At 42.8% G+C, this 21933-nt stretch overlaps 2 protein-coding genes across 2 annotated transcripts; one reads left to right on the top strand and one right to left on the bottom strand.

Annotated features, from left to right (window-relative positions):
- Window positions 1–2574: 2574 nt before the first annotated feature.
- On the top strand, window positions 2575–3186 carry LOC306913303 (synaptosomal-associated protein 23-like; the record flags this gene model as incomplete). Its single annotated transcript, XM_079489893.1, has 1 exon — window positions 2575–3186. The coding sequence occupies one exon, from the start codon at window positions 2575–2577 to the stop codon at window positions 3184–3186; it is 612 nt and encodes a 203-aa protein (XP_079346019.1).
- Window positions 3187–8118: 4932 nt separating this feature from the next.
- On the bottom strand, window positions 8119–19530 carry LOC306912956 (enoyl-CoA delta isomerase 2-like). Its single transcript, XM_079489438.1, has 11 exons — window positions 19330–19530; window positions 17053–17114; window positions 16812–16912; window positions 16043–16141; window positions 14547–14735; window positions 13292–13361; window positions 13055–13157; window positions 11916–12036; window positions 11255–11344; window positions 9400–9543; window positions 8119–8783 (listed from the first exon to the last, which is right to left on the bottom strand). The coding sequence occupies exons 1-11, from the start codon at window positions 19383–19385 to the stop codon at window positions 8628–8630; spliced, it is 1191 nt and encodes a 396-aa protein (XP_079345564.1). The 5' UTR covers window positions 19386–19530; the 3' UTR covers window positions 8119–8627.
- Window positions 19531–21933: the final 2403 nt, after the last annotated feature.

Consider the following 21933-nt stretch of genomic DNA (forward strand, 5'->3'; position numbering starts at 1 on the left):
TGTATATAGGTATTTAAGGACTCATGTCTATTATAATGTATAAAGTTGTTGTTTGAATTGTTAGATTTGCACTTTTGGTATAAGTTGGCTGAGAACTCATTGTCTGCATGGGTCAGAGGTACATATAATGTGGCACTTCCGGTGTCTCCAGCAGATAGACAACGCTGATGAAGGCTTGAACGCCGAAACGCGTTCGTTGCACTGCTGCATACTATGTCAACTGATAAAATAATAAATGAAAAGTGCCTTAAAACGAGAGTTCCGTGAGTGCTGGTTTTCTCTTTGAGAAATGTTCCTGTTATGTTACGTACCCAACCGCGCACCCGGTAAAGATGCTCAAAGTGTTTAAAAGCAACTGGAGTCGTGCGAGCTATTACCTTGATAATACACTCACTAACACAGAAAGACATTTCAGTAGGGTCTTCATACAGCAAGACCACAAAGACAACAGATGCAAAGGTGGTCTCAGGTTTCCCACCCCCCTGAAGTCTAAAGTGGTCAACATTGTCCATATTAGGTAATGCTCAAGTCACAGAGCTAGGAAGCGCAGTATTGTCCTAACATGTACGGCAAACAACCCCCATTTGTTTGTGGTCATCAAGTTAGTGGCCAGTGGCCACTGGCTATTCTGACATTCCTAGCCTGCTCTGTGTCATGACGTTGTTTGCCCAGCTGAGAGACAATGTAATGTCACACTATAGGCTACTATACACAGTTATTGAAGCTATATTAATGTGAACTGTGGTTCCAGATACCACAAACGCACCCTAGATTCTGACAACTCATGAAAAGACACACTGATTGGCCAGTAGTCACTTTGAGTGTTTGTTGTTTTTTTACAAGTCGCTCCAATTAACTAGGTTTTAGGGTGGTGTAAACCACTCCAACAACTGGCTTTGTACCCGTGTCTGTTCGTACCAAAAAAAATCACACCCGTGTGAACTGAGTGGTGTAAGGTCTGTCTGACGTAATGAAATCATGTCTGACGTAATGAAATCACACCCGGGTGTGATTTCATTACCTGGCTTTGTTTGTGCAGAAAAAATTAGCATGGTTGCTATGTTCACCCTGTTCACCCGGGTGTGATTTCATTACGTCAATATAACAGGGTGAATATAGCAACCATGCTCATTTTTTCTGCACAAAAAAGCCAGCTGTAGGAGTGGTTTACACCACTCAAAAATGTACCCGTGTCTGTTCGTACCAAAAAAATCACACCCGTGTGAACTGAGTGGTGTAAGGTCTTATATAGACTGATCAACTGTGGTCTGACGTAATGTCTGACGTAATGAAATCACACCCGTGTGAACTGGGTGACCATAGCAACCATGCTAATTTTTTGGTACGAACAGACACGTAAACTAACAAAGCCAGTTGTAGGAGTGGAAATCACACCCGTGTGAACTGGGTGACCATAGCAACCATGCTCATTTTTTGGTACGAACAGACACGTAAACTAACAAAGCCAGTTGTAGGAGTGGTTTACACCACTCAAAAAATTAGCATGGTTGCTATGGTCACCCAGTTCACATGGGTGTGATTTCATTACGTCAGACCACAGCTGATCAGTCTATATAAGACCTTACACCACTCAGTTCACACGGGTGTGATTTTTATATCTATGCCTTTAACCGCATGCCACTATATTGTCCCTATTCTGGTGGAACACACAAAAATAGCACATCTACAATCTCACACATGCACCTTTGCGACATGTGAGCTTGTAATTTGGCTATTTTCTGTGAAGATATTTTGTACAACTGATAGTAGAGATCATGTGGTTAGAAAGTATCTTTGATTATTAGACAGCTGGTTTTTATATTCCTTGCTTTTTTAACAAACTAATTACAGATCTATTTCTTGATTGGAATTCCCACATGGTTATCATCAGCACTGTCCTGTCTGGAGTAGATTATCAATGAATAAAGCATGCAATGTTGTGCAGTTGTTTGAATCAAATTCTAACTCATGTTCTTTTCTTTGTATGTAGACCACATATATCATCATCATCAAGCACAGGAGGGTGGTGGCACTCAAAGGACTGCAGTTCTTTCTCAAGGAAAGGGATCCAATTGTTCAGACCTGTCAGGTAAATCAACATTTCAGCCATCAATGAAAATCCACCTCTCATTGTCATTTTGGGATATTTCTTAATGTTAATTTTATGTGCTCCAATCTAGAGAGACGATGTGGACAGGCACACCAGTGGCGTCCGTATGTGTATGGCTATTCTGGAGCATCTAGCACCTTTTGTCAAAACTGCCAAAATTTGGATGAAATAATCACTGTGTTACGGCTATATGGTGGCAATGCGCTGTGGAAACGCATATGGGTATAGCTGGTGATGTCACAACACATCACAAATGATCTTTATATAGTTACCCCTCACCCCTGGATCTAAATACTATGTTTCTGAAGTGGTGTAGTTAAATGAATGAATCTTGAAATAACCTCAGCCACGTTCACATGCCTTAAACGCTATTTCTAAACACGGAAGCCTGACAAAAGGTATTGAGCTCCACCGGAGGCGTGCATTTCAAACAGGACGACAGTAACATGGCCTCTTATATGACAATGGAACAGAGGGCTAACCAAGTGACCGGCGAGTCACTGGAAAGCACCCGGCGAATGCTGCAGATGGCCGAGGAGAGCAAACAGACGGCCACAAACACCATGGTCATGTTGGACCACCAAGGAGAACAGTTGAGACACGTGGAGGGCGTCACCGAGAAGATCGCCAAGGACACGACCCAGGCCGAGAAGAACCTGAAGGAACTCACCAAGTGGAAGCTGATGTGGAGGTTTAAGCAGTGGCTCAAACGTGTCCGGGGGAGAAGAGAAGGCGAGAGCGGCAACACTGCGAGTGCCGTCGAAGGAGGACGAGGGGGGACTATGTCCTCCAAGCTGCCCTCGGGGGCCCCAAACAAGCAATCCACACGCGCCGACCTCCCGTCACTCGCAGGGCCCTACATCGAGAGGATAACCAATGACACGCGGGAGGACCAGATGGAGGAGAACTTGGCGGCGGTGAGCAGCATCTTGGGCAACCTGAGGAACATGGCCATTGACATGGGCAGTGAGATCGACAAGCAGAATGAGCAGATCGACCACATCACAAGCAGGGTGGACACGAGGGTGGTCCACCTCGCCCAAGTACACCTGAAAGCCAAACATCTCATCAGATAGAAGACACCTGCTCCAAACATCTCATCAGATAGAAGACACCGCCAAAAATCTCATCAGATAGAAGGCACCTGCTACCAGCTCCAGCAAACTTTGAGCCTGTATTCCCAGTCAATTAAGATAATCACAAATTGTAGTTTGTGATCAGGCAAGTAAGTACTTGTCTGTTGCTGCTGTATAATTTTCTGCGGTATCATTTCCAAATGGCCATGTAATGTCAGTAGGCCAAAGAGGGTTTGCGCCAACCGAGCCATGTAAGAACGACCTGCCACTCTGTCAGTAGGCCAAAGAGGTACATAAATATCTATTTTAATTTCATGATGGGTGAGTGGGGCTTGGAGGATTGGGCTGAAACCTTTTCTCATACTGTCTACAGTCATCTTATCTTACAATAAATGTACCACTTCTCTGTAGGTACGTGTGTGTGTGTATGTGTGTGTGTGTCTGTAATCCACGTAGCTCAATAATCATTCCCCCCACAAAAGGCTCTGGTCAGGCCTTGCCAGTGGACCTAACAAGCCCAAGTCCCACTAGAATTCTCTGCCTCGGCCAATTGATTGCTGGCAACCTCACACCTGCCTTTTGATTACTTCCAGTCAGTTTGCACTCTTCAGACATTCCCAACACATCCTCTATATGGCCAGGCCCATATACTGATATCAGGGATCTCCATATATGGGCATAAAAGGGGGAAAAAAAGGACACACATATAGAGAGCTCCTGCATGGCCACAAAAGGGACACAAGCAGGTGTTATGACAACGAATATAATGGTTATTTTATACAAGGGTGGAGTATGCATTCCCGATTTTCATTGTTGCCAACTTGCATCGTTCCCAAGTAGGCCGTTGCCCGACAGGCACAGGTCTAGCTGTCAAAGACGGCTAATACAATCACAGGCTGACCTCCTGAGATCCGATATCCTACAATCACTTTTTCAGGGGCACTAGCCCCTCCTATGCCCAGCTTTGTGTGTCTGCTGTGCCTACAACATTTTAGATTGGCTGAGTGAAAGTCCAACATCTTATTAACCACTAGACCAAAGGGATATCCCTCTGGACCAGGGGATATATTAGACTTTTGAGGCCATCAGGCAGAGGCTCTGAGCCACTCTGCTACATGAGCACGGAATGTGATGTATGACGATAAGAGCCTCACTTTACAAAAGTGTACTTTTATTATTTTTATAATAGACTCGATCTCGGAGAGTCGATTCATACACGTACATTTTCAGGCCGCTTTGTAGCCCAACAGTCCAGTTTCAACTGGTCTCCAAATATGGGCATGTTAATTGTTACGTATGTGACTAACACGTGATGTAATAAATGTGACTCCAAATATGTCATGGGTTTAAACAGAAATGTCATGTTTGTGAGTTTTTTTGAGCCCTGGCTCTATATATATATATGTGATTTTAATTGTTTTTCCATATACCCTGAAGAAGGCAGTTGTACTGCCGAAACGTTGGTTTTTACTCTGCATCCTAATAAATAATCGGCTCTTTGGCTATCAGTGTGTGCAGCCACTCTTTTGTCTTTTTAAGACTTAACTCTTTAGATGTTTCTACCGTGAGCTGGCACCACTACTAAGACTGGTGTGCGTTTAGCATCCTCCTGCACAGTGTGAGTTTTTTTGCACCATACGTTTGTGATGTATACTTGATTGAATAGGCTACTTTATTACGCAAATAGTACAGTGGTACGATTATACAATGGTGCTTAAAGGTATAAAACTTTTAGGGCCTCTTTCCATTGTGGTCCTGTGTATTCAGTTCAGAGGTATTATATTGGCCGGGAAACAACTAACCCAGGCATCCCGTGTCGCAGGCAAGAATTAAACAAGCAAAACTTACATATCTTAATCTAACTAATCATTCTAGTATGCGTCCTTGAAGCTGTATCATTGCGAGTTGTGATTGGCTAAGCATCGCATAATGGGTGTGCCACATGAGCCAATATAAGTGGGAGAGATTTCATCAGACATTGTGTGATGTTATAAATTCTAAAAGTAAAAAAGATCATTCACCTAATAGTTGGTTAGTGCAGCAACGCTGGATACAAAGTGCTCAAGTTTAAGACCATTGTATTGTGGCAAATGCATTGACAAATTGAACATGTTTGTGCTATATTTTGTATATTGAGTTTTCAAAAATAAATTGATGAAACGAGGCACGGTCTCTGTCCCTTTCTTTCTCTTTAAAGTTATTTGATGAGTGCTGTCATGTGTGTTTTTAAAAGTATATTGGGTTCAAAGAAGTTTTACTCTGTCAAAAGTATAATGTGTTTGGTATCAAAGACGTTTTACTATATATATATATATATATATATATATATATATATATATATATATATATATATATATATGTGTGTATATCTAGGTGTGCCCCAAGATTTTTAGGCTATGAAAAGTGTGCCCTGGGACAAAAAAGGGTGGTTAACACTGGGTTAGGTACCACCGTACTAATAGTTGCAACTACTACTTTGGGATGTTCAGCAATACAAATGCAATGCATCTACACACTACACAACCCAAACTCTGCACATACTTTGGGTATGTCATATCCCTGAGCGGGTATGGACTAGTATATTATTATTAAGGGGCCAAGCGAAGCCTAATTGTATTTGTCTGTTTTTTAAGGGGCACTAGCCCCTTCTATAAACAGATTGTCTCCACCCGTCTCAATATTTGCCATTGACAATGAAGGGAGAAATTATGTCAGAATTCCGCTAAATATGACGTAAATTAAACATCAAAACATTAAACGCCATTGACATTGAAGGGAAAGCTTACGTCATATGTAAACGAGCAAATTGGCTAACCAATCAAATGTTGGTGGGAGCACTTGGCCAATAAGGGACCACCTTATGTACCTCATGTAGCAATGTCAAATGTCCGCTAACATAAATTGATGTACGATGACAAGAGCGCCCCTCATTTCACATGGGTGTGTTTTGTTCTCCTTGCGCCAAAAATTGCAAATCTGGCTTAACCGTGCAGACGGTTTTCACGAAACTTAGCAATATGGTGAGGACGCAACGCCCATAACCATTGGCCAAATTGGCACCATAGCACACAATTGAAAATGCGAACTTTGAACAGGCATAGCTCACGAACAGTTTGACGATCAGCAATACAACTTCGATACACATATGCATATCCTCATGCCGAACAACTTTCGTGTTCTGACTTTTGAATTATGAAAAACAGTTCAAATCTACAGTATCTATGGGAGTAGATGGATTTTTCTACACACAAACTTTGGACCAATATCTAATGAAATTGTTCGGCATTTGTTTTTATGTTTAAAAATCACACCTGTGTGAAGTGAGGGGCCCTCTTATCATTATACATCATCTCATGAAGTGAATTGATGTGATTAGTTAGCCGATTTGCTCGTCTACATGACGTAAAGTTTCCCTTCATCGTCAATGGCATTTAATGTTTGTGTTGCCACAAATGTACGGCATATTTGGCGGACATTTGACATAATTGTCTCCACCAGGCCGAAGGCATGGGGAGAGAGTATAGACAAATTCACAGAGGGGTGCCCTGGGCGCGGCCATTACTGAGGGGTAATCCATGGAGCAGGTGCTCCGTAGGCCAGGTGTAGCTAATCAGTGCCCTGAGGGGCACAGGTCTAGTTTCTCCTTATCAATGACAGAAACCTCCTAACTCCACTGACAATGGATCTCCAAGTTTGATTAACACACACACACTTTTAGTATCTGTCTGTCTGTCTCTCTCGCTCGCTCAGTCACATGTACGCACTTTACGGTATGGTAGAGGGTCAGTCAGTCATGAAACGCTCCATACAGTATATGGCCAATACAGAATTCATTCCATATGTTGATCTGACCTCATATGGAGCTGGCCTGTTCTGACATCACAATGTTGACTCGACCAGCTCAACAGAATGATTCATCCGTTAGATCTCCAACAAAGACACCAGACAGAAGGATGAATACCTCTTCAGGATTCTATCTTCAAAACGGTAGTATTTTTCATTGTGCATTTATTGGGACAAAGTTGATCCCATGCCAAAGCGCCAGCGCTCGCCCAGCCGTTCCCGGGACCACATGGAGGTAGTCTCAGGACCGATTGAAGTGTACTCGGATACGGATCTCTGCCATCTGCAATGTGAAAACGTTGAATACAGTTGATGTGTACTCGGGTGCGGAAGAATCAAGGCCAATGTGAATCATGGCCAGCGGGGATCATCAGGCAATTGTATTCAGGAACCGTTTGAATCAAATGGACTCAGTGTGAATCTGCCCATAGATACATGAGACCAATGGCTGCACAAAGAGACCAGAATCACATGCCATGTTTAAAGACTATATGTCTGTATTCTATTCACAACATTTACAGTACATGGAATCGTGCCCTTCAAATGCCACTCCACAGCAAACAGTGTTGCTGCGTACGCACAGTAATACATCTCCACAGAGGGTTGTGTGTGTGTGTCAGCTTTTAACTACACAGTTATTTTTGTTACTCTTTTACACACATAGGCACATAGAGTAGCAGCCGTTTAAAAACACCCTAAACCAAAGGAAAGGCAAGTTGTCAAAGTGGTCAGCTGTCATATTTAAACTAGAGTTCTCAACAGGTAATTTAAGGGCCGGCCCGACTAATTAGCAATTCATTTTAGGCCCGACCCGGCCCTAAAATGTCGTTGTCGGGTTTGGGCAGAATTTGAGATCTATCACAGAGGAAAACATTGGTTTGGGTCGGGTTCCGGCAGAATTTGAGAACTGTTGTTCAAAACGGATCAAAACCCATTCCATTCTGAAAGGGTAGACCCATCCAACAATCAGGTTCAGACAGAATTCATTTATAAACTTGACAAGCCACAAAGACAATTTTTCCTTCATCTTCTGTACCAAATAATTATAACAGCTCCATGGCTGTTGCTTAAATAACACTTGTACATAGATACTGACATTGATAGCTCATGTTTTATTAGAATCTGGACCAGGGTTGTTTGCTATTAAGCCCTGGTACAGAGGGACCACTGGTACTGCTGGTTTGTACGGGCCTTCTCTCCTAACAGGTTAATAGTTGCAATGTCCGTAAAGTTCATTGAGTCAACTCCACTAATTACGACACAATTTCCTTTGCGGTGTCATCGGCGACTCCATTGACAGCGGGTTGGTCAGTCGACGCAACCAGGCGTTTACATTCAAGGTTCAACTGGTGCTTGGTTAGTGTTACAAACCAGCAGTACCATGTGTCATGAAGGCACCCAAACAAACTCTTTTACACACCACTCAGGTTCTGAGTATGGGACGGAATACGACATCAAATTCCATCAGTACCAAATATTAGACACTTATCATTAAAAAAAAAAAGAAAAAAAAAAGAGAAAGAAAATCTAGTAGTTCATTGTGAATTTACAGTACAAGTGTTATCGTTAGGTTCAATAAATTAAAGAACCGGAGGCTTTCAGAGTTTGGCCTTGGTCTGGAAGAAGCTCATGACGGCTGCCATGCACTCGTCTGACAACCACCTCTCCACCAGACGCTCCACCTCGGCGTCGTTCACAGCATGGAGACGCTCCTTTTCCACGCCGCGAATCAACTGTTTGGACAGAGCCAGAGACTGATGGACGAGAGAGAGAGAGAGAGGGATATAGGAAGGTAAGAGGGAGAGAGGAACATACATTTTCAGCCGCACACTCAACGTTGTGTGTACAGGCAGGTGGGTAGGCGGTTATGTTTGTGATGAAAAAAGATTATATGCATGTAAGTGAGGACGCAAATTGTGATTGGGTGGGATATGTGCCATTGGTTGAGAATGTTGTATATGGCATGATAAGGGCGCCCCTCACTTCACACGGGTGGGATTTTTTAATTATGTATACATTTTTATGTCTGATTTGTCAAATATGGGGAAGTTCTCAATAAGCCTCTAGGGCTTTTATTGTTAGTTATACTTTTATAGTTATAGTGCTCAGTGTGAATGACTCTTTAGGCTGCCCAACAGTGCCACTTTAGGTCACCCAGTGGTATTGCAGTTCTGTTCATACCCCAAACAGACAGACAGACAGACATACATACAGACAGACATACATACATACATACATAGGGACACACACGGTCATTGGAGCGGTGCAAATGTGCATCATAGAAAGTGTCAGACAAATACAAAGGAAGTATACTGTGTGTATGTGTGTGTGTGTGTGTGTGTGTGTGTGTGTGTGTGTGTGTGTGCATACATTGCGTGGCAGTTTGGCGTAGGCCCGCAGTCTGGGCCACACCTCCGTTTGGAAGGAATTCTCTGGAAACACCTCAGTGACCAGACCTTGTTCACAGGCCTGCACCGCCGTTAACTTCTTATTGAACAATAACATCTCACTGGCCTGGGGGTTGAGGGAGAGAGAGAGAGACAGACAGACAGACAGACAATCTGATGAAAGTCCTGTATGACTGCACACAGGGCAGTAAATGTTTTGCTATAAGTATAAACCCTTTAGTTTGATATGACTGAACTTAATAAAAAGTGGCCATATCTTCCCGGCACCCCAAGCTTCTATTTTGAAAGAAATCCTGGCGCTGATTGTGGTAATAAAAGTGTCATCATAATGTAAGAACACACAGAATGATCTTAAGTATCATTCATGCATGCATGCATGCATGCATGCATGCATGCATGCATGCATACATGCATGCATTGCACGCTCTGCTTGCACACAAGTAGGCCATGTATGGCCTACTTGTGTTGGCACCTCGACAGAGTGCATTTCTAGTTTAAGGCTCTGTTCCATTTAGTGTGCTGTGGTTCTCAAACGTTTTCTTTCCAAGGACCTCCACAACTCTGAGTGTACAAATACACTCTCAGAGTTACACACCCGTACGGGGCTAGCCTAAGATTTAGACTCTCGTAGATGTATTTATCGATTCTGACATCTTCACTCTACCAGAGTCTAAGCGACCTTGCCCCATGGTCGTGTGAAACCCCTGCCTCAAAGTAACTCTTAACTTGTACAAATGCAAAATCTAAGGTGCTTACTTGCCCCATGTGTCCGGTTTGTCTGTGGAAAACATTTATAACCCGTAGTTCCGTAGTTTTCAATAAAAAAGGTGTTTTGATCCACTGTCTCGGAATCTGGCATCCATCTTGGATCTCTCCTCGTCTCCCCTAATGAGTGCAACTGGCTGCGCAACCCTGACCGCTAGGGGAGCTGTTGCACATTTACAATCGAAGAGAGATCCAAGATGGATGCCAGATTCCGAGACAGAGTGGATAGTGGATTTTTTATTGAAAACTACGGACCTACGGGTTGTAATTGCTTTCCACAGACAAACCGGACAAGTGGGGCAGCAGGGTAAGCACCTTAGATTTTGCATTTGTACAAGTTAAGTTACTTTGAGGCAGGGGTGTTCACACGACAAGCCATGGGGCAACGTCGCTTAGACTCTCGTAGAGTGAAGATGTCAGAATCGATAAATACATCTACAAGTCTAAATTGAGGCTAGTACGGGGCCATTTGGAACCCACTCAAGGACACTTTGAGGCCCACTGGTGTAGCAGTGTTTCCAGTGAGCCAACATGCACAATAGCAGCACCCTGACTGTTTGACCAGAATGGAACAGAGCCTTCATTAGTATCATCGGTAACACCTGTGAAGGAAGTAGGAAAGGGGCCCAAGTTCTTTCCAAAATGGCACGTGTGCATATAGCCCATTGCTGCTACAATAATCCAGCGGTTCTCAACCTGTGGATTGATTACTATTTTCTCTTATTCTCTTCTTTGTGTATTAGGTAGGCTAACGCTTTATTAAATACAAGTTTTAGAATGTTTTGGGGGGTAGAGCGGGTAGAGTGACCGATCGAGTGGCTGGATGGCAACTGTGAGGTTCCCAGTTCGATCCCTGCAGGCTCCCCTAGAGTTGGTGTGGAAGTGTCCTTGAGCAAGAATCTGAACCCCTAATTGCTCCCGATGTGCAGGTTAGTGACTTGCATGGTTTCCTCTGCCATCGGTGCATGAATGGGTGAATGTAATGCACATTCTGTGTAAAGCATTTTGGATAAAGAGTGTGTGTGTGTGTTTATGTGTGCATGTGCATGTACCTTAGCGGTGCCCATCATCTTAGGGAAGGTGTAGGATGAACAGCCTTCAGGACTCTGACCCAACTGACTGAACGGAGTGTGAAATGTAGCCTAGAGAGAGAGATAGAGAGACAGACAGACAGACAGACAGACAGACAGACAGACAGAGCAAGAGAGAGAGAGAAGCAGATGTTACAACAGTAAGGAGTTATTAGAGGCAAAGTATTTTTCACCGATTATAATTCATTTTGATTTGGTTTCAATATTGGCGGTGCCACGTACTGTACACAACTATGTTACAAATGTCAGTAGCGCGACCAGTCACATCTTTATCTGCACTGAGCTACATGTCTGCATTTTGAAAGAGCGCCTTGTGTTTTCACTTTTCAGAAACAAAAAAGAAAAACATCAGCCCAGGCTCGTACTGTAGTGTACTCTGTGCCACTTTACTTTCACTTTAGGTGTTGCAGCTTTCCGTGCTCGGACATACGGATACAGACATACGGACACACATAGCTCCGTAATGGAGCTATGCAAAAACTCATGATACAAAAAACAAAACTCTATGAACTTTAATCTTTGTGTTTTGTCATGGCTAGTGTGGGATGCATGGGTGTTTGTGTAATTATTAGTCTTACATTAACATAATCCTCCCAGTGCGTGTGTGTGTGTGTGCACGTACCCCCTCAGTAGCGTAGACGATGTCAAACAGACCCAGTATAGTGACAGACACTCCTACAGCAGGTCCATTCACCACAGCTATCAACGGCTTAGGAAAGTCTATGTAGGCCTTCACATACTCCCTACACACAGACACAGACACACACCACACACACACACACACACACAGTCGGTTATTGTCAGTATCAGCCGAGGCCCGTTACAATGCGCTAGCCTAGGCCTCTGGGAGATGGATTGCTGAGGTGGAGCGCCACACCTGCCATCAGCTCCCAGTACTTCCCAAACGACTTGCCGCATTTCCAAGCCGTGCTACTCATATGCTGAGTTAACGGTGCCCGGACACCAACGTGCCAAATCTAAATGCCACTGGCTGTTTACAGAAATGTGCATCCCAAATAAAGCAGATCTACAAGCTCAAAGTGTCGCAAGCGACACTTTGAGCTTGTAGATCTGCCATTTTAAAATGTCCGAAATGTATTAGGCTGGAGTGGTTACTATGTTTTTAAATAATCAAAATTTACAAAGTAACTAGTACAAGTGTTCAAATAAATGTAGTGGAGTAAAAGTACAAATTTTGCCTTTCAAGTAAAGTAAAAGTACCTCAAAATTGTACTTAAGTACAACTTAAATAAATGTACTTAGTTACTTTACACCACTGTTATAGATAGACTACTGAGCTGGTCTATCTCCTACTGAGACATTTTACTTCCCGACTGTGGTCAGGTAGGACACCTACTGGTTGACAAGAGTTACTGCATGATATACAACTCCAATGGAAACGATCAAATGGATCAATTTAAAACAGTGGTTTTCAACCCTTTTCATACCAAGGCCCGTTATCTATTCGGCATTTGAGCCACGGGCCACCACTTGATGACATTTACCCTCTCAGACCCAAAACGTCGAATATTTTGTCATCGTTGGATACGATTTTTCACATTTCCATGCTGTATTGATGTGGTACATCATACAACGAGACTGAGCATTGGGGGGTGCGTCAGCTAGGTCAGGAGGTAACAGGGGGTGCACGGTCAAAAACAAGACTGAGCATTGGGGGGTGCGTCAGCTAGGTCAGGAGGTAACAGGGGGTGCACGGCCAAAAACATTTGGGGGCCGCTGTGCTACAGGATAAATAGTCACCTGAGCAGTTCCCCTCCGTCTTTGGCCATCTGTTGCATTCCTCCTTCGGGGATCTTGGTGAAGTTGGTCAAGTCGTTGCCACTGCAGTAGAAGTCTCCGGCACCTACAACAAAATCGGTTACATAAATCGTGGGAGAAGAAAATTAGGAATAAAAAGAAAGGAATTTAAATCACTCCAGCTGAGTAAGTGTCATGTAAGAGTTAGTGAGTGTGTGTGTGTGTGTGTGTGTACTGTACCGGTGAAGACTGTGATGACAGACTCATCTTTCGCTGCCTGCTCCAGAGCTCTGATGATCTCATGGTACATCTGGGGATGAGGAGAGCAACATGATGAGTTCCATTAGATGTCATTGCTAGCGACTGTCATACTTTATCAAGGATTTAAAACAATAAACACAATCAATTTCCATTGTGGACCTCATACACAAAATCAAACACAGACACATGTAAATAATACAGAGAACAATTGCAGACTGAGATAAGTGTGCGCACAGCCGCAACACACATTTTTGTTAGGTCAGTGATTTTATGAAAGGCATATTTGTTTTTTGCAATTTATAACACTACGGTCAAAATTAGGCAATATACAAGTATATGTTCGGTGCATGACATCAGCACACAACTAAGTATGAATCAGGCATAACTTCCAACTCCAACCCCTAAATGTCAAACCTAATCCTAACGCAACCATGAATAGTTTCCTAATTGTAAACTTAACTCTAAAAATATTTTTATTTCTCCTGTGGGGTCCAGGATAATGGTCGATTCTGAAATTCGAATATCCTCACACAAGTATCTTAATACAGGTACACCAACCTGATCTCACCCAAACATGGCGAAATAGCACGGAATTGCAATTCCGTACATGCATGCCTTTAGAAAACCCCCAAATCTGTACATATAACACGACTACTGTTTTGACTGCGACGTCTTTCACTAGTATTGCATGTACGGAATTGCCAATCCGTGCTAATTCACTGTGTTTGGGTGAGATCCGGTTTGACATTATTTACGATTCTGTGCTATTGGGTTACAACTCGGACAGGGCTGAGTCGGCTCTAACGAACTTCGCAACGTTAGGTTCAGGTTTATTTGTCGTATAAATACAAATGTATGAATTAAATTCATTGTGCTCCGAGCACTCTCAGTCTTAAATACAATATACACTAGTGTGTACAAGACAAAAAATCACAACAACTATAGTGCAAAAGAAAGAACACAAACAGAAGAAGGTGCAAGGTAAAGTGACAAAGTGCATTACAGTGCAAGGTCAGCTGTTCTGCAGCCTGACTGCCTGGGGGGAAAAAAACTGTTATTGCTGTTAGACACGGCAATGCTCGGTGGTTTCTCTCGTGGCTCAAGTTCGGTAGAGACGGCGCCCCTCCGTCACGGTCTATTTGGGCATGGGGAGGATTTCATTGTAAAATCCGGATTTTGTAATACCATGCTATTTCACTGTGTTTGGGTGAGACCGGGTAGAGTACGCACACACCTCTGTGGTGATGGCATTTTTCTTGGCCGGACGGTTGAGTTTGATGGTGGTGATGTTATCCTCGGTGGTGACCAATAGCGTCTCGTACGCTGCTGCGCTCCCGGCAGGCTGTGCGGCCACCTCGGCGGCACCTCCCTCTGCAGCCAGCAGGGAGCCAATCAGGTCACAGTACTTCTGCCGGGCGTCTTCCTGATAGGCCAAAAGGAGAGGTGAAATAGCAGATGCCATTGTTCAGAATCAGAATCACTTAATTTGTAATTTTTCCCATGTACTTGCATACATAAAAAGGACCCCACTATATGTATGTATGACGTGCAATTCATATAAAGGGTTACCAACACAACACATAGCCTATGGATAAAGCGTCATGGTGCAATCTTTTAAAATTGCACCATGGCACTTTATCCATAGGCTGTGTTGTTTTTCATTTAATAATCAATAAGAAAAAAGGTTAATTACATAATTCATTAGTAGATAATATATACATTTAAGAAACCAGTTTAAATTGCACATTAGTGGCTTATATGTAGAGAGAGTATATTAGTCAATACTGGTACAATCAGAAGGAAGAATCAAAGTTTTTAATAGAGTGACCTTCAAGTTAATGAAAAACCTGAGGCAAAGACTCAATCATTATGACCAGCTAATATAACATTCCAGTCTCTGGGCTCATATGCCTCCACACCCACCCTTTTACGGGGTGCTGCGATTAAATTTAACTGTGCTGCTCACCCCTACAATAATCTAAAATTGACCCCTGGTGGGTGCTTTTAATACAGCACCCGGGGATAAGTTAGGGTTTAAGCAATCTGGCAACCATTGGCAAAAAACTAAATCTGAATCTGTCTTGCGAGATTTTAAGAGTCTTGCGCAGGGACACTACAGCACTGGGTGGACCGTGGCGTTGTTTTTGCCTATATAATAATGACATGCCCACAATAGGTGGAGGCAGGTTGAAAGTAGTTCAGACCTGCCAACCTTGGGATATTGACATGAGTACTAGGGGTGGGACGATATGGGTTCCTCACGATACGATATTAGGCCCTCGATAACGATAATATCACGATATTCGATATATTGTGATATTTGCGATATATCGATATATTGTATGAAATTTCATCAACGATATATATCTGCAACTAAAAAATGCAGCATTTTGTATTCCCACAAAGCTGTTTGGAGACTTTGGACAAATCACCATCCAGTAATTCAGTACTTCTGGTTGCTGTGGAATCTGAGTGGGATTTGCTTTATTTTAGCTGTCATTTCCTCCTTTTCTAAACATGTTGTTCATCACTTCATTATGAACAACATTTCAAATGAGTACCACCATGTGCGGCAATTTCTTCGTGGCGGGGGGTAGGTGCAAATTTGGGAGTCCCGCATGCATTAGAACCATTAACTACTAGTTAATGGTTCCAACTACCTAAATCATAATAAATAAAGCATCACAATATTCAAGATGTAATATTATTATTAAATTACACATTTCCTACCTGTGATATGGAGCCCAGGGATTTCCATGCGTCCCATTTAACCTTGTTGATGAAGTCCAACATCCCTGGTTTCTTAGTGTTACAGGGTCCTACCGTAGCCTGGTGGAGTACACACAGATGGTAGATGGTTAACCCATTCAACACAGACACGCTTGCTCTCTCACTGTCTAGAACCAATGCTCGTTACAACTTCCACCTGACCCTTACCCTCGACTTGCTCACAAATGCTTTCTCTCTTTCTCTACCGTAGTCTGAAAACCCACCTCTTCAGTCTCCATCTTAGCCCGTAGCACTTGCCCTAGCCTCGACGACCTTACAGGCGTATGCAAAGGCTCAACTTATGTAACTTAGATAGCATTTTATGTAGACATGGCACTCTGTAGTGTATACACATTCCACTGTTAGGTTCTTAGCTTACGTATGATTCTTGATGACTATTTTGTATGTATTTTATGTATTACAATGTATTAGCCTATTATCATTTTATGTTTGGTTGCGCTCGGATGAGCGCTGCGACACGTTGTGAGCGCTGCGACACGTTGTGAGCTTGGAGATCGGCCATTTTCAGCATGCAACCAAGTGTAAAATCAGGCATTACGACGCCATCAAGGCCTGACAAAGGCCTAACACTAAAACATGCCAGTTAATTCAAATATGACCAGAGCTAAATTGCATTTCATTCAAAAGACTACGACTGAAACAAAAATCTAACTTTGCTGTCAAAATCAACAGACATTGCCTCCTAGGCTATTTTCTAGCTGACAGGTACCTGTTTGAAGAGGCCGTAAATCTGAAGCTTAGCCTCATTTCCAGGGTCTTCCTTCAGGGTGCCCATTTGGCTCTTGGCATGGTTGAACTCATCCACCGTGGCTACAGCAACACAGAGGTATATAAGCACAATTTGTTGTGTTCAGGAACTTTGGGTGATAAAGAGTTGTAGTCAAATAAATGAAAGGAACAAATGCAAACTGTTATCAACACTGAGCTTTACTATAAAACCGCCTACAAACCCATCATAGGAGAGGCACTGGCGTGGAACTTCAGACACGGAATGAGTGATGGTTGGAGTGATCTGAGGGGTGGTGGGGGTGAGAATAGACACAGGTTTTTATACGTTATTTGTCCCATTTTACATTGAGGGTTTTTGTTCTAGTATTGCGTTTTTTGTGTAATTTATTTTGTATCCTCTGTACATAATATATGCTGATTTGTGTGTGTGTGTGTGTGTGTGTATCTGAAAGTCAGTACAGTGCCGTATTGTTCATTTTTGTACAATTTGTTACTCTGTGCTGCTCCATTCTCCCAAGTTATACCCTAGCCTAGGCCTAGGGAGAACCCCACATTCTCAGCCTTCAAAGATCAATTAAAAGAGTGGTTGAAAGATAACCAGACACATGCAATCACTTATATATAAAAAATCACACCCGTGTGAACTGAGTGGTGTAAGGTCTTATATAGACTGATCAACTGTGGTCTGACGTAATGAAATCACACCTGTGTGAACTGGGTGACCATAGCAACCATGCTAATTTTTTGGTACGAACAGACAGACAGACAGACAGACACATAAACTAACAAAGCCAGTTGTAGGAGTGGTTTACACCACTCAAAAATATATATAGCAAAGCAACCAAAATGACACTACATCATCATTCTATAGTTGCCCACTGTTATTACAATAACACTTCTATTACTACACATACTGATACAACTATTTACCACAGAGTTCTCCATTTCTCGGTCTGTTAAGCCTGATGTGTTTTTAAGGAGGGAGAGTGGTCAGACCTTGCCCCTTTATAATAATATTTTTGAGGGGCGCTAGCCCCTCCTATAAACAGCTATAGTGTAGATTTTGTCTTAACAAACAAAAGTTAAATGCCCTTGACAATGAATGGAGAATTTACATCATGTGTCTGAGCAAATCGTCTGGGTGCCGGTGGCCACTAGAGACCTGCGGAAGGAGTTTTTTGTCACCTGCAACCACAAATTCATTATCCGCCCATTATCCAATCCATCATCATATCTATATTAACGGCACCATCCACAAACTGGTTACCCGCGGCTAAATCCGCCATCCACAGGAAGGGACCACCATTCTTGATGATGATGTACGATGATTAGAGCGCCCCTCACTTCACACGGGTGTGATTTTTTTTAATTGAGATGGTAGGCGGTCGTAAGTTAGAAGCAATGTCTGGTGATAAGAAGGTCGTCGGTTCACCTCCGGGGCCTGTGGTCTACTCTACGCTGCATGATATTGCTGTAAAATTAATCAGAAAAAAAGATCACGATTCAGACACCTTTGCAATCTCATTTTGTGAAGAATTGTCATGCAAGACTGTTTGGCTGTCCAATTCCTTTTAGTTACAAGAGAAAGACTTTAAGAGAGGTTTAAGTGTTGGTTTAACGTTGATGTTGTCCGTTTAAAGCCACAGCAGTTGGCTCCAGGTGGCACATTTTGAATGTAAGACAATCAATATTTGCATGGAGAAAAAAAAGTGAGAATCGTGTGAGAATAGTGATCTCAATTCTTGTGGAGGAAAATCGAGATTAACATTTGAGCAAGAATCGTGTAGCACTAGTACTACATGACTTAAGTGTCCCTGTCACTGAGCCTTAATAATAATATCTCAAACTTATATAGCTCTTTTCTGAGTACCCAAAGACGCTTTACACTTGCTCAACCCTAGCCCCTTTCTGGACCCTCGGTTACCTCTTCTGTATTTTGGACAGCGGTACCTATAACCCCTATAACTGCTCCCCTCTTAGGTTATTCATCTCGATCATCGTCACTCTGACTGTGGATCCCTCCCATAAAGGAATCCAGAGCAAAGTTCACACACTGACACGACCTATAACCTATATACTCCGCCGTAGGACGGTCTCGCTTGCAATAAAGAAGATGAAAAAGAACACAACAAGACAGCTTGTAGAACTGATTTTCGGCGAGCGTCTTACGAGAGAGCATAAGCATTAAGTATTATCTGAGGTTATCCACGGAGTTATGGAGCTTCGTGTAGATTCCTTCGTGTAGCCTATATTCCTGTTGTTTAGCTTAGATAGCATGCATGGCTATCTAAAATGAACACAATAAAGATATCAACTGAGTCGTTCTCGAAGTGATCAGATTAGTTCTAGAGTCTAGACAGGTACAGGAGCTGCTCGTTATGCTAACCTGATAACTAACGTCCATTATTGCCTACATTATAGTTAGGGAGTTATTTCTAACATTTGACCTACAGATAACAAGCAGCTCAATGTCTTTTTTTGTTTGTTTGTTTTCTCACCTTGCAAACCTGATGGCTCTCCACGCCGCAGACCAGTTGGAAACAACGGCAGCCATTTAAATGTGAAACGGTTCAAAGTACAACACTACAAATACACCAAGTTAGTTAATGAAGAGTTAACTACTAGTGTGACCAGACACACAGGGTCACTGCTACTCCATGATGAACGTAACACAAGCAGTGTTGCCAGATTGTGAGAGAAACAAGCAACCAGGTACATTAGTCCAGCAGCCGAGGTGGACGGGTGGGAAATTCGGTAGGCCCTATTTATTATTTAGTATTATTTATTGGCCTAAAATATTGTCTAATTCTATATTCATACATTCGTGAATCCCCCTTTCAGGACACTCGGTTACCTTTTCTGAAGTTTGGACGTCGGTACCATAGGGTCCCTGATCGCTTATTCCACTCTCCATAGGACGCAGATTTACCCACTCTCTGTTCACGGAGAGCCACGCCGCCGCTGGAGTATTGGTGAGATGTTTCAAAGATGCATAACACAGCTATAGGAGACAACGGAAACGTGTGCGAAACGGTATTGACCGCCGATGCCGAAGTATTTTTAATATATATTTTTTTATTTTGCTTCGTTGAACTCCTCTCTTCCTGGTTGACTTCCCATTGTACCGCCTCCCGAGCGGCGACTGGCTAGCTGCACGTCCTAGTTACTGCCTCTGATTGGCCGACCGCGTACATGCAGGATGTTTATAATGCTGTTGTGTAGTGGGAGGCGGGACATGGGAAGTGAGGAAGAGAGAATTTCAGCGAAGCAACATTTGAACAGCGGTTAATGCCTTTTCGCACACGTTTCCGTTGTCTCCTATAGCTGTGTTATGCATCCTTGAAACATCTCACAAACACTCAAGCGGCGGCGCGGCTCTCCGTGAACAGAGTGGGTAAATCTGCGTCCTATGGAGAGTGGAATAAGTGATCAGGGACCCTAGGGTACCGACGTCCAAACTTCAGTACTACATAGAAAAAAGCTGAAAAAAGCCCATTTACAAGCTCATAATGTGTCGCAATAAAAATCTTGAAGACATTTTGAAAAATGTGGAATATATTTTTAGCAACAAAACTCCTGGCATAAAATGTTTTCAGATGGGGTCCGTAGATACATATATGAATTAATTAATTTGGGGGTCCTTTACTTACTTGAAAATGTCACCCTGAACAACATTAGGAAACAAAGCCCCCCAAAAAACGCAACCTGCGTTCTACCAATATTATCTACAAGCAAAACAAGCCCAATGACGCTTATAACAAGCGGACATGGCAACACTGGAACGTACCAGTGTCCAGTGAACACCGATAAGGGAGCACGGATAAGTCTTCCGGACGGTGGCCGAGCTCTTCAGAATAAAAGTACCCTAAACAAAAAACGATTCATTTTTGTGTATTGTTAACATTTATAACAGTAAATTATCCAAACTAGAGCGGTGCCGGTTGGGCACTGGCGCCTACTTATTGGAACAATGCAAGTTCTATTATCGTGTAGCCAGACAAGTGTGGTGTGGGGTTTATAGTTAATCTCACCTATTTAACAACACAAGCACAATACAAATCTACTTAATATCAGTCTCAAAACTTTGTTTGTGGACTCAGACCACTAATAGACCATATGCACACGGTGGCCATCTTGCCATTAATAGCAGGGGGCAAGTGGCAAAGTAGCCACTTTGACAAAGTTTGCATTTGACAGCCCATACATCCAAACAGAAAAGTCCTAAATGTTTGTATTAAACAACGTCAAACTTGAAATATCCTCTATCTGCAGTGCAAAGTGTTCGTTTCATAAACATCCACCATAAAGCACGAGGTCAGTCCGCTGCCCCCCCAGGTTGGCAGAGGAAGTGTAGTGTAGTGTTAGATAATTGACACAGGGTGAAAAAATGGGTTGCAAAATCGTGGGATAAAAAATAAATAAAACAAATTCAGTAAAGTGTCAGTAAAGCAACATCCTGTTGCCTCCTGTATTCAGAGTTATATTAAAAAGAGAATCACACCCGTGTGAAATGAGGGGCGCGCTCATCATCCTACATCATCCATTCATTGTCAATGGGAATTTAATCTTTGTGTAGGACAAAAATACCGTATTGCTCAGACACGATGTAAATTCTCCATTCATTGTCAATGGCATTTAATGTTTGTGTTAGGACAACAATCTACACTATAGCTGAATATAGCCCCTCAACTAGGAGGACTGCCCCGCCCCTAGCGATGGTTCAGATGACGCTCGTACTTCACAAGCGTCATGGCGAAACTTCAGCCTTTTTTTGGGGACAGCTTAGACCTAGAATTCCTGTGATCATTTAATTAACTTCGTACATTTTCATGTATCATAGGCATAGAACGGTCGCTACTGTCCCTGGTAGATTTCAATTGTGTGTGGCCTGAATGTGATAAATGCTCCGTTTGTACTCACCCATTAAATAATTCCAAAAACGTGGAGGGAAATATGGTCCTCTAGTTTTATATCCATGTGAAAGTTCTGGCACAAAACGTGTATTTAGTAAATTACCTCCACTTTTTCAAGAGATGCACACGGACTTCTTTCTCTCCGGCGAGGGGGGACTGGAATGATCGATGAACTGGTTTTAGACGTCA

Source organism: Electrona antarctica, assembly GCF_951216825.1.
Source record: "Electrona antarctica genome assembly, chromosome: 20".
In the NCBI taxonomy this organism is placed as follows: domain Eukaryota; kingdom Metazoa; phylum Chordata; class Actinopteri; order Myctophiformes; family Myctophidae; genus Electrona; species Electrona antarctica.

Excerpts from the sequence above, each read along its gene's own strand:
- LOC306912956 (XM_079489438.1), bottom strand. The coding sequence starts at position 19,385 with ATGGCTGCCGTTGTTTCCAACTGGTCTGCGGCGTGGAGAGCCATCAGG. Across the intron at positions 17,115-19,329 it reads AGAGCCATCAGGTTTGCAAG|ATCACTCCAACCATCACTCA; the intron begins GTGAGAAAACAA and ends ACCACCCCTCAG. Across the intron at positions 9,544-11,254 it reads AGATGATGGGCACCGCTAAG|GCCAGTGAGATGTTATTGTT; the intron begins GTACATGCACAT and ends CTCAACCCCCAG.